This window comes from Nyctereutes procyonoides, unplaced genomic scaffold, assembly GCF_905146905.1.
Source record: "Nyctereutes procyonoides isolate TBG_1078 unplaced genomic scaffold, NYPRO_anot_genome, whole genome shotgun sequence".
NCBI lineage: Eukaryota > Metazoa > Chordata > Mammalia > Carnivora > Canidae > Nyctereutes > Nyctereutes procyonoides.
This window is the reverse complement of record NW_026575126.1, coordinates 52,180,574-52,192,863: the sequence shown is the minus strand read 5'-3', so window position 1 is coordinate 52,192,863 and position 12,290 is coordinate 52,180,574. Positions and strand designations below refer to the sequence as shown.

Here is a 12,290-nt window from a genome sequence, read left to right as displayed (position 1 = left end):
GACCCCGAGGTCCTGGGATCAAATCCTGCATCGGGCTCCCTGCAGGGAGTCTGCTTCTCCCTCTGCCTGTGTCTCTCATGAATAAATAAGATCTTAAAAAATTAAAAAAAAGCCTTTGAGAGAATGGGACAGGTGTAAGCACACACTAATTAATTGATAAAATACTATTTTAGAGATACTTTATGAACATTTCTAGTTGCTATCTCAAGAATAACAACTCCTATTCTTCTTATTTTGAGAACTAGCAAGAGAAGCAGGGAGAGCAGGCCATTGAATAGCTTGCCTGTCTCCCCTAGAGACACCATTTTGCTACTTTTGTGCAAGCTCTCACCTGCAGACCCCGCAACACACACATACAAACACGTACACACGTGACCGGGTTTTCTGGCTGAACCATTTGTAAAAAGATTGCAGACATGCTGCCTAAGAATAAGAATGGCGGCTCCCCGGCAGTCTCCTTCCCCCCAGCTTCTCCGTCCAGAGGTGATCTCTAATCCAGTTCTGAACGGCCCGTTTATGGGATGGTGTGTCAACTGAGAATGACAGCCATTCTCTTCAAGAATGTAAAACACTAGGATTCTGGTAAAGGAATGTAATGCGGCCGTTCAGCACCACCTGAGTTTGCAGGGCGGCAAAACTGCAGCTGGCGAAGGAATGTCTCACATCCACTGCCGAGGACCAGAATAGTTCCTGGCAGAAATTCTCCGGCTTGCTCCGGGTTGGAATCTACTCTCTAGCTGATTAGCTCAGCCCTGGAAGAGAGAAGCTCTAAGACTGCCCCCTGGCCAACACACCCCAGGCTTCTTCCTCCCCCGAGGGGCCAGGGCTGGGTTCGGAGCAGGTTGCTCACTTGCTCGTGAGCACATGCACGCGCACACACACCCCGCGCCTCCTGGCTGAGGGCCCGCTCCGCACCAGATTCCATGCTAGGAGCTGGGGACCCATGGGGGGCAAGGCTGATTTGGTCTCTGCCTCACAGAGCTCACAGGATGTGGGATGAAGGTGGTACAAGGGGTCATGGGATCCTAAAGTCTAGGCTTGGGATGGAACTCAGGAAAAGAGCCAGATCAGGCTGCGCTCGACAGGTTGAATTCACTAGATAACGTGGAAAAAGGGACTGGAGAGGTGGAGGGCAGTATGAGTCCTCCAGGCTAACACTTGGTGGTGATGGAGGGAGGAAAAGGTAAACTTGAGCCTGGAAGGAAGTTGGGTCAGACCAGTGTGTGCAGAGGCCCTGAGTCCAGCCGCAGCTCTCACCAGGGAGATAAATAACATCCCTGGCAAGTGGCCACTAAGAATAGCCCACAATCCCTGCATCTGTCTGCCCCTGGGATCACGACCCTCAATCCTCTAAGGGCCTGGCAGGTGGCGTGGAGGAGCCAACAGGTTACACTGGCTTCACGGGGGTGGGGTGGGGGATCCTGGGTTGTGGTCTTCCCCCTACATCTAAGCCATCCTCATATGAGGTGAACATTCAGCACACAGGAAGCTCTCCCTTCCACATCAGATGTGCCCCCTTTCTTGTGTGCTCCATGAAAGCACTGGCGTTCTTGCTCTAGGCGATTTCACAAAGCCATCTTAATAATCGAGAAAGTAGAAAAGGCATCCTCTATAAATGCAAAGAAACTGTGACCCTAGTTTTTCAGAAGTTCTAACCTGTGTCAACACTAAAAGGCTGCCTAAAACAAGAAAGAGATGGGAAAATAAAGCCTCCTTTGGTCCCCTGGGGCTCCCTCCTGCTAAGACAATTGTCAGGTCACAATTGTGCACCCAGAGTAAACACAGCTGGGCCAAGAAAGGAAAAAAAAAACCCTACCCATCCTTCCATTTTCTTCTCTAAAAGCTAGAAATCTAGACTCCTGCCTATCAAACATAGTCACGGCTCCCGTTGCTAACACCCTGGCTCCCCATCTGCCCTGACTGTATAGCTTAGAGGGTTAAATGAATCTGCTGGGGAAGAAGAGGGAGGAGAGGGCAGGACACAGGAGGGGGCTTGCCCCGCTAGCAGGGCCTGAGGTTTGCAGACGTACTTCCATGTCAGTGCCTGGTCCTCACAGGTCTCTCTACTATTAATTGCCCTCAATGAGCATTTGGCAAAAAAGAGGAAATAAAAATGCCAACAAATACAGGAAAAGTACTCAATCACATTAGCTACCAGAGAAATGCAAATTACAGTCCTCAGAACAGCCAAAGTGAAAAAGACTGACCACAGGGAAAGAATAAAGAGAACCCTCCTTCATGCTTGGTGGGGGGGTGGGGTGTCAACTGGCCCAGCCATTCTGGAAAACTGAGACAGTATCTACCAGAGCTGAACAGAAGCAAATCCCACGAGCCACAAACTCCAGCTGCAGGCAGAGAGCCAACGGAAATGTACACCAGGAACATGCATTAGAATGTTCACGGCCACACTCCTCTGTATTTTGTTTTGTTTTGTTTTGTTTGTTTTTTTCACACTCCTCTGTATTATACAGCCAGAACCAGACCACTGGAAACATGAAAATGTTTGTCCATAAGGGAATGAAGGAATCTGGTATAGTCACAATGGAATACTATACGGTACCGCAAAAGGACGGACTTCAGCTATGCACAACACAGATGAAGCTCACGTGGAAAACACTAAGTAGAAGAAGCTAGACACCAAAGAAAGCATGCTGATGATTTCATTTATCATGAAAGTAAAAAAATGTACAAACTAATGCGTGATGCTGGACGTCAGGAAAGAGGTGGTGCTAATTGGAAGTGGGCGTGATCTGGGTGGGGGCTCCGTGGGTGTGTTCAAGGTATGAGGAGTCACTGAGCTTTACAGCTGATGGTATGTATATAATATGTTATACTTTAAAATGTTATTTTGTCATCAAGAGGGCAGCATGACACATGCCCCACAGTTCTGGGTGCAAATTCTACTTCCACCGCAAACTGGCCACAGGACCTTGAGTCAAATACAGTGTCTCTGAGTCTTCCCTTGCTCGAATGTAACCTGGGGATGCACGTGCCTGTCTTCTACTCTACAATGCCATAAGGGATATAGGAGGAAGATCGCGGAGCCTGATGCCGTACCTGGCATGCAGGTGGAGCTCGAGTCATGGAAGCTGTCGTCATGGACATCAACCAGCCTCCCTGGTACATCTTAACTATTAGCCTCCAAATCCCAGCTAGAGGAAGTCTCTAGGAACCATAGCAGGAGGTCCTCCCTTAGCACTGCATTTTTTAAAAATTTTTATTTATTTATGATAGTCACAGAGAGAGAGAGAGAGAGAGAGAGAGAGAGAGAGAGAGAGACATAGGCAGAGGAAGAAGCAGGCTCCATGCACCGGGAGCCCGATGTGGGATTTGATCCCGGGTCTCCAGGATCGCGCCCTGGGCCAAAGGCGGGCACCAAACCGCTGCGCCACCTAGGGATCCCAGCACTGCATATTTTGATGAAATTTCAGCTTCCTGAAATTTCCAAGTGTAGAGACAGTTGCTTAAACCCTAAAGTATGTAATTACTCGCCAAAGCACTTTTAACAATAGGGCCATTTTTTGGGAAACCAATAATTAGAACTGAGGGTCTGACAAGCAGGTGGATGCTCGGGCTCAGCAGGCAGAGGTCTGGAACTGGGACTGTCCTGTGTTATGTGCAGGATAGCAGAAGTTCGCTTTCAAATTCCTAGCAGCAAGCCCACAATGACTGGTAGCATGTCGCGGAGCAAGGCTGCCTCCTTCCTCCTGAGCATCTGAACTAGTAGTTCATGTAGTCTCAGCCTCACTTGAAGAAGGCTCTACCCACTTGGGTAGAGTCCCACCTGACATTGTGATTAGGGGGCAGGCCCGGGATGAAGCTTGGCATGGATGTATTTAACCACCTTTCTAGGTTATTCTATAGCACACCAGAGAGCCCAGATCCTAAAGAGTGCTTCTCTAAACGTGTCTGATTGTCAAGATGATTATGTCATAGACAAAATTCTCAGGCCTCTTCTTGGGGATCCTGATTGAGAAGGGGTAGGATGGCACTTAGGAATCTGCTCAGGTAATTCTTATTTGGGCACATTTAACAAGGCCCTGGATTAGAGATGTTCCTGGTGGGCAAGAAAACTAGAGGATTATGTGAAAGACAATAAAAAAATTTCACTGGACTTATATGAAATTCAAACTCGGTGTAGTGATGGTAGGAGGGGACCCCACTACCTTTGTCTATGTGGTAGAGATAGGTCTCCTGGCTCATGGCGGATAGGAGGTGCAGGACGCAGGTGTAGATGCGGATTTTATCGTCACCATTGTCCTCCCAGGTGTAGTCCTGGATCACGTTAAGAAGCTCACGAACAAGAAACAAGACTCCATGCTCAGGATGATCCTGGTGGAAAGGCAAAAAAGGATAAATAATCTTAGAGATAAAGCAGGAAGGGGGTAAAAAAAAAAAAAAAAAACAAAATCACCAAGACAGAAGCTCAGATCCCTCCCATTTGCAGCTGGAGAAGAATTAAAGTGCCAGCTACTGTGCAGGGGCAAGCCCACTCATGAGCCTGGTTAAATAACACAGAGAAATCAGACAATGTTGTGAACCCCACCGATCAACATGCTGTAGTCGGGGGAAACAAGCTTTGAGAGCCTCCTTGGGTCCAAAGGATGAAGAGGCAAAGTCACCTGTCAGCTTAATGGCCTGTTTCCAAAATTACAGTCTCGTTCTCCTGTGTTTGTAGCAGTAAAAAGCCCTGCTCCTCCAACTACAAAAGCAAGATTGCGGGTCTTGTAGCAGATGGAACAGTGGAAGCCTCCTACTTTGGGTGAGCACCCCACCCCCCATGATCACTGTCACCACCAAAGGCACCAACTTTAAATATAGCATTGCTCTTTAGGGCGTTCAGTGACATTAACAGCTAAATTGAGGATGTTCTCTTGGGAGAGGAAAAACCCAAGAGACACTCAAGGGTTTAGGATGGTGTTTCTCAGATGCTGACATGAACCGAAGAATCATGTTGGATGCCACAGAGCTGGCTGCTTAGTTCACAGCTGGCAGGCTACCTGCAATTCTGCGGCTCTCCTGAACACACTCCACAGACCACCAGGAGTGAGTGCCCCATCGCCTTGCTGACCTGGTGGCTATACCTTTATGGTTCCCAGGACCAGGTGGAACCCTCAGAGTCCTGCCAGGACACAGCGGGCACACTCAAAATGGTTAAATGAGGATGGTTCCAGGAAGGATTATTTATAAAGATGTGGGCAGTGTGAAGGGAACTAGAGAGGAAAGGTGAGGCACCCAGAGTCTTGCTACAGCAGGGAGCCGCTACCACCCTCGGGCTGAAAGCCCACGGTAGGAAGGGGCATTATTGGCAAGTGCAAGACCTGCAGTTAGAGAAGGCCACCTAGCAGGAGCTGGAGCCTTGGGAAGAACAAAGCCATTGCCAAACCATGGCCCAGTGAGTGGGGGTAGGGGAAGGGCAGTAAACAGCTCAAACTTGTTCTCCTGCCTTCCCATCTGGTGGTCCCTGCTGGTGGCTGACCCAGTTGGAGACCAGAAGGAAGCCAGCCCAGGTAACGCAGTCCCCAGGGGCCTGTCTCCCACACAGATTTTGATGGAAGGGCAGAGGATACTACAGCCAGGAGCTCATGTGCTGAGGAGCTCTGGCCTCCCGGCCCTGCTGTTCCCTTGGACTGGAATCTTCATCTGCAAGAACTGGCCAGACGGGCTCCTCGACAGCCTCTAGATCCCATCTTACATGCTAGCTCCTCATCAAGATGTTCCCTGATCATCCATCCAGAGCCTTCTACACCCCCTCCCCCAGGCTCTCTCACAAATCAGCCTTGTTTTCTCAGAGCAGTTCTGAAGTGACTTTACTCCTTTAATGAACTACTTGGCATATCTCTTTCTTGGTTTACACTGATCTCTCTTTCATCCTAGCCCACAACCTCCAGGAGGACAGGTACTTCGTCTGTTGTAATTGCCAATTCACAGCCAGGACTGCCCAGGGGAACACATTGTGAACGGTGGCCTGTCCCTGATTCTAGGACAGTGCTGGGCCCCCGGCAAGCGCTCAGTAAATAATGTTGAATGGATTACGGTCTGAACACCTACGTACCAGGCGCTATGGTGGCTACAAAGACAAATAATAGCTAGCTTTTATGGTAGCTTTCCTATGTTCCTATCTAAGAAAGATACCATTTTGACCACACCCCAATTTCACAGATAGCTGCAGAGAGGTTAACAGGCCCGGTGGCAAACTGCTGGTACATGGAGGGAGCGGGGCCTGAGCTCTGGCAGGCTGGCTCCAGAGCACAGATTCCTGTTAAGACTATACTGATACTGCCTCTCTCTGACTTTACGGAGCTGGCTAACAGGGGGAAGCCAGGCATGTGAGCCAGATCTTTTGAATACCGGCATGGAGTATGAGAAATACTATAACCAAGATGGGTAGGAAATCACCACCACTAATCCAATGTGTGTATATACAGCAGTAACACTTGCAGTGGTGAGAAGGAGGGCGGAGGGGTGTGAGAGGTTCTGCAGAACTGTTAACATCTACAGGAATTTCTGCTTGGGTATCTGCAAGAAAGAGGACACATGATGCTCTAAAATCTGAATGCCCCAGACTAGAGTCATCCACATTGCCCATGCTGTGGTCTGCCTTCCATTTACACAGCCGCTCTCAGCTGGCAACTTACTCCTGCCTTTCTTTGCTACCAGCTGTTTCTAACTGGGCTATTTTGTTCTGCTATGTGGACGTACAAAAATATTTTTTATTTAAGGATCTGCTTTGGAAAGAAACAACATTCTGAATGGTCCAGTAACAATTTCAACGGCATTATCATAACTGTAGTGGGAGCCTATTCAGCAGCACACCTTCACAGAGGTGGGAGAAGGGGTAATGGAGACAAGAAGGTTTGTAGTAAGCCATTTCCATGAGTTTTTGCTCAGAATTGAAGAGATTATTTCCAACATTCTGTACCGGGAAAAATTTTTCCATATGATAGCCATGCTTCAGTGGTTGTGACATTTTTAAAATTGTACTTTGATGCTTTAGTGCCAGCAACTGAAGCAAGGCAAACACAGATTTATTTAAAAAAAAGAGGGGGGGAGGAGGAGGAGGAGGAAGAAGAAGAAGAAGAAGGAAGAAGGAAGAAGGAAGAAGAAGAAGAAATTGTACTTTGATGCTTTAGTGCCAGCAACTGAAGCAAGGCAAACACAGATTTATTAAAAAAAAAGAGGGGGGGGGAGGAGGAGGAAGAAGAAGAAGAAAGAAGAAAGAAGGAAGAAGGAAGGAAGAAGGAAGAAGAAGAAATTGTACTTTGATGCTTTAGTGCCAGCAACTGAAGCAAGGCAAACACAGATTTAAAAAAAAAAAAAAAAGGAGGAGGAGGGGGAGGGGGAGGAAGAAGGAAGAAAAAGAAGAAAAGAAGAAGAAGAAGAAGAAGAAGAAGAAGAAGAAGAAGAAGAAAGAAGAAAAGAAGAAGAAAGAAAAAAAGGGGCACCTGGGTGTCTGAGTCACTTAAGCGTCCAACTCTTGATCTTGGCTCAGGCCATGATCTCAGGGTCCTGGGATGGAGCCCTGTGTCCTGCTCCAGCAGGGAGTCTGCTTCAGGATTCTCTCTCTCCCTCTACTCCTTCCCCACCCTCTCTTTCTCTAAAATAAATCTTTTTTTTTCAAAGACATTTTTTATTTAAGAGAGAGAGAGGGCGCATGCACAGCTGGGGGGAGCTGCAGAGGGAGAGGGAGAAGCAGACACCCGGCTGAGCAGGGAGCCTGACATAGAGCTCAATCCCAGGACTCTCAGATCATGACCTGAAGTGAAGGCAGATGTTTAACCAACTGAGCCACCCAGGTGCCCCAATAAATAAATGAAGAAAGAGGAAGAGGAGGAGGACGAAGAAGATGAAGACGAAGACGACGACGACGAAGAGGATGACGATGACAAGACGACGACAAAGACAATGACGAAGACGACGACGAAGAAGAAAGGTCCTAGATTCAGGTGGCAATGCAAAATAGGGGAAGTTCCCCCCCCTCGCATCCCCACCCCCGGCATCCCTGCCAAGGCTGCCTCCCTGACAGAGCAAAGCCGTGCTTATGAGGCACCTCTCAAGGGGCATCTGGGGGTTCCACCCTCCGTCACAGCTGGACATGCAGGGGACCCGGCTTCCACTGTTCGCAATATCCCTTTGGGTCCCTGGTTCTGGTCTGCAGGAATCCCTCTATTAAATGTCATTCCTTGGCAGAAGGAATATTCTAGAAATGACTAACTTTCCAGAAGCGCCAAGATGACACTGAGCACAGACACCCTGGCTCTGAATTCTGTCTTGGCCTCTTACTAGCTGGTGACCCTGGGTAGGTCACCTCACCTCTCTGTGCCAGGGTCAGCGTCTGTGAAATGAAGGTAGTAACACACTCATTTGGATATTTGTGACCTGCTGGCTGGCTCACCGTAAGGGGTATGTACGTGCTGATGATAAATAATAAAAGTCCTTTAGAAAAGGAGTCAGGACACGGGGTGGGGTGAGGCGTGGCACTGAGAAGAGGGATGGGAAAGAGGGACACGGGGGGGGGGGGGCATGGAATGGGAGGTCATGATTAGCACGGGGATACGAAGCTGTCAGGAGCCAACTCCTGCCTGTCTCACGGGCTCAAGAGCCTTGTGTCCCTCAGCACCCCAGGCACAAGTCACCCAGGCTCTCTTCTGGTCCCTCCAAGGCACAGTGTGCCTTTCCACCTGAACACCTTTACCTATGCTGTGCCCTTGACCCAGAATGCCCTGTCGTCCTCCCCACCACCCCCAGACTCACGCACTGCCCTTAATTACCAGTCTTCCTTCCTGTGGATCTCAGGGAACTTCCCTGACCCACTTCCCTTCAAAACTGGGCTCTCGGGGGATCCCTGGGTGGCTCAGTGGTTTGGCGCCTGCCTTTGGCCCAGGGCGCGATCCTAGAGTCCCGGGATCAAGTCCCAGATCGGGCTCCCGGCATGGAGCCTGCTTCTCCCTCTGCCTGTGTCTCTGCCTCTCTCTCTCTCTCTCTCTCTCTCTCTCTCTCTCTCTCTCTATCTATATAATAAATAAATAAATAAATAAATAAATAAATCTTTTAAAAAAAATTGGGCTCTCAGAAGTCCCTGTAGTTCTTTGTGGGACTTTATACAACTATAGTTAAGTGGGTATTTATTTGCTTATGCTTAGTGTCTTCGTGAGTAGAGGACACACTTCTCCGGTTCACTCCTGAATTCCCAGATCCACAAGTATTTACAGCTCACTCGGCACGTGGGCCCCATGTCATGCTTACAGCCAGACCTCTTCACAAGGGTAAGAAGTAGAAAAAGACATTTCTGGACACCTGCTGTGTCCTAGGTGGTGAGTGCCAGAAAACTGATGGTAATAACATTTCCATTGCCTATAAATTTCAACTGAAGCAAAAGCAGGCCTCTAAAGTGGTAACACTGAACCTGTTCAATCAAGGCTACGTGTCCTTCCTACTAAATGTTAAGAGAAATGCATTAGTTCAATTATATAGAGAAGTCCATCTGCAGCCCACCAAGAGGCTAACCGAGGCCAGCACCACAGCAGAAGGCTTCAAAATACTACCAAACTGGCACTGTTTGCCTAAGAGAGGGCTGGCCTGGGGAGAGGTTTAGTTCTGCATTTATAAGTATGAATTAAGTGGGCCAGGTAGTTTATGTAGTCTAAAATGACTTCAATTTTTTTTCTCACCAAATAAAATGAGTCATAGCCTTTTAAAAGCCTTGAACACGGCTGGTGGGGATGCAAAATGGTACAGCCACTCTGGAAAACAGAATGGGGGGGGTTCTTCGAAAAATTAAAAATAGAGCTACCCTAGGAACCAGCAATCCCACCTCTGGGTACTTATCCAAAGAACTGAAATCAGGATTTCAAAGAGGTATTAGTATTCTCATGCTCCTTGCGGCCCTATTCATAGTAGCCAAGATGTGTAGATATCCTAAATTCCCAATGATGCATGGATAAAGGAAATGTGATATATAACAGATTAATATTCAGCCTTAAAAAAAAGGAAGTGTTGTCATTTATGTTGTCAAATACAACAACATGGAGGAACCTTGGAGGCCATTAAGTTGAATAAGCCAATCACAGAGACACAAATACAGCATGATTCTGTTTATGTTAAGGCCATCTGAAAGAGTTATGTTCAACGAGCCTAACAGTGGGATGTGACTGCCAGGGGCTGGGGGAGGAGGAAATGTGGAGTTACTCATCAATGGGCTTCACATTTCAATTAAGCAAGATGAAGGAACGCTAGAGATCTGCTGTGCAATATTGTCCCTGTACTCAGCAATACCATATCATATACTTAAAAATGTATTAGGAGGGTAGATCTGCATTTTAAATGTCTTTACAATGATAAAATTGAATTTTAAAAAATGGAACAATGTAAGTGGTGACAATGAAAGATAGGATCTGAAGCAGGTAAAAGTAGGATATGGGAGTTGTCTTCATGCTCACTCTACTCACAACAGACGTGCCTCATGTGTGGCCCATCCTATGGCCTGTGAGCCTCCTCAGCACTCTGCCTTGGTGGTTCAAGCTAAACATCTCCTGGCACCTCAGAGCCTGCCAGTAGTTAGCTATATCCCACAGGGGGGACGGAGTGCTGCTAAGGCTCAACCTTGAGTAGACAAAGTGCACTGTAAGTGTCTGAGGCTCACATGGTGCAGGACAGGTTCTGGAACAGCAAGGACCTGGGTTTAGATCCCAGCTCTGCTGCTCACTAGCTGTGGGTTGACTTAAGTGGAAAAGGCACAGTGACTCCTACCTTGCAGGGCTTGGGGGAGGAGTCTGAGAGACAGTGCTGAAGAAGGTCTTCAGCACAGGGCACTGGGTAAGCATCACAGGGGGCCTATTCTTCATGTTATTCTCTTTACTAACTCCAGCAAGAGCATGTCCAGCAATACCAGGAATAAGAAAATCTGCTGAGGCCAGGGAGACATTCCTATGAATGCCTAAGGGGCCAGGTAGGCAAGCAAAGTGGGTTTATAGGTCTGGGGTGCCCATGGGAATTGCAGAAACTGTACATGCCAACCTCCGCCCCGCCAACATCCTGCTCCTCCACAAAATGGGCCAGCTGCTCCCAAGCTGTGGCCAATTGGCCAGCTTGGAGAATGTGGGCCCCACATGGCAGGATCTGATTTTTCAAGAGGAACTAAAAAATCTGGGTTTTTCTGTGATCTACCAATTTTTAAATGTGGGTAATTCATTCCAAATGTTTTCCACTGTTATGTGGCCAAAAAGCCCGTCTACGGGCTGGATTCCACTCAGTGGTCATCAGTACAGAACCCCAGGGACAGAGCTTCTGGGTCCCAGAGAACTTTCAGGTCAATTGCTTCATTCAGCCTTACAGCAGCCCTGCCAGGTAGGCACTCTGATGTCATTGTAGAAAGGTGACAATTGAGGCCTTGAAGAGTTAGGAAATTTTCCCAAAGCCACAAGGCTGCTGAGTCCCTGGGTCAGACAGCACTCGAATTTCTGATTCCAAGCACAAGACTTTTGTAAAGGCTCCAAAGATTTTTAACATGAAGAAAACCCCATGTGCAGAAGGAAAATGCATCCCAATTAATCAAGGAACAATGACACCCATCGGCTGCCTCTTCAGAATCTCGGATTCCTTCTGGTCCCCTCACTTGACAATGAGACTATCCAAAAAAGAGAGAAACTGATTATCCAAAGGACTAAGAAGGTGATCTGAAGTCAGGGGTTGAGCTCTGCCTCCTGACCACACCATCCTCTCCCTGGAGGACTTGGAATCTCAACTGGGACACTTGAAAACTGAGTCACTTTTTGTCTCCTCAGCTCCTCTGAGAGATGATACACATGCCTGACAATTCACCCATTCAAATGCACACTTCAGTAATGGTTAGTGTATGCAGAGCTGTGCAACCATCACCACAATCAATTTAGAACCTTTCCATCACCCCAGAAAGGAACCCTGTACTCATGAGAGCAGAGTTACTTCCTTGTGTGAGTCCAAAGGGATGTTTCTCAAAGTGTAGTGCTAGGACTGTCCACACCTGAACTGCTCAGGAAGCTTTCAAAAATGCTGATTCAGGGATGCCTGGGTGGCTCAGCAGTTAGGTGTCGGCCTTCGGTTCAGGGCGTGATCCTGGAGTCCTGGGATCGAATCTCACATCGGGCTCCCGGCATGGTGTTCGCTTCTCCTGCCTGTGTCTCTGCCTCTCTCTCTTTCCATGTTTCTCATGAATAAATAAATAAAAACTTTTTAAAAAAGTTTTAAAAATGCTGATTCGGGGGCTGATCCCAACCTATTAAGGTGAACCTCAAAGGGAGACCCAAGAATCT

General features: G+C 47.9%; 1 protein-coding gene across 4 annotated transcripts in view; it reads right to left on the bottom strand.

Annotated features, from left to right (window-relative positions):
* The window catches only part of VPS35L (VPS35 endosomal protein sorting factor like), a 124,770-nt gene that overhangs the window by 18,036 nt on the left and 94,444 nt on the right, over positions 1–12,290 (bottom strand). For all 4 annotated transcript variants that reach the window (XM_055340620.1, XM_055340619.1, XM_055340621.1 and 1 more), the window contains one exon: positions 4,167–4,332. In XM_055340620.1, the coding sequence (XP_055196595.1) occupies positions 4,167–4,332 (166 nt within the window). The remainder of the gene's footprint in view (positions 1–4,166; positions 4,333–12,290) is intronic.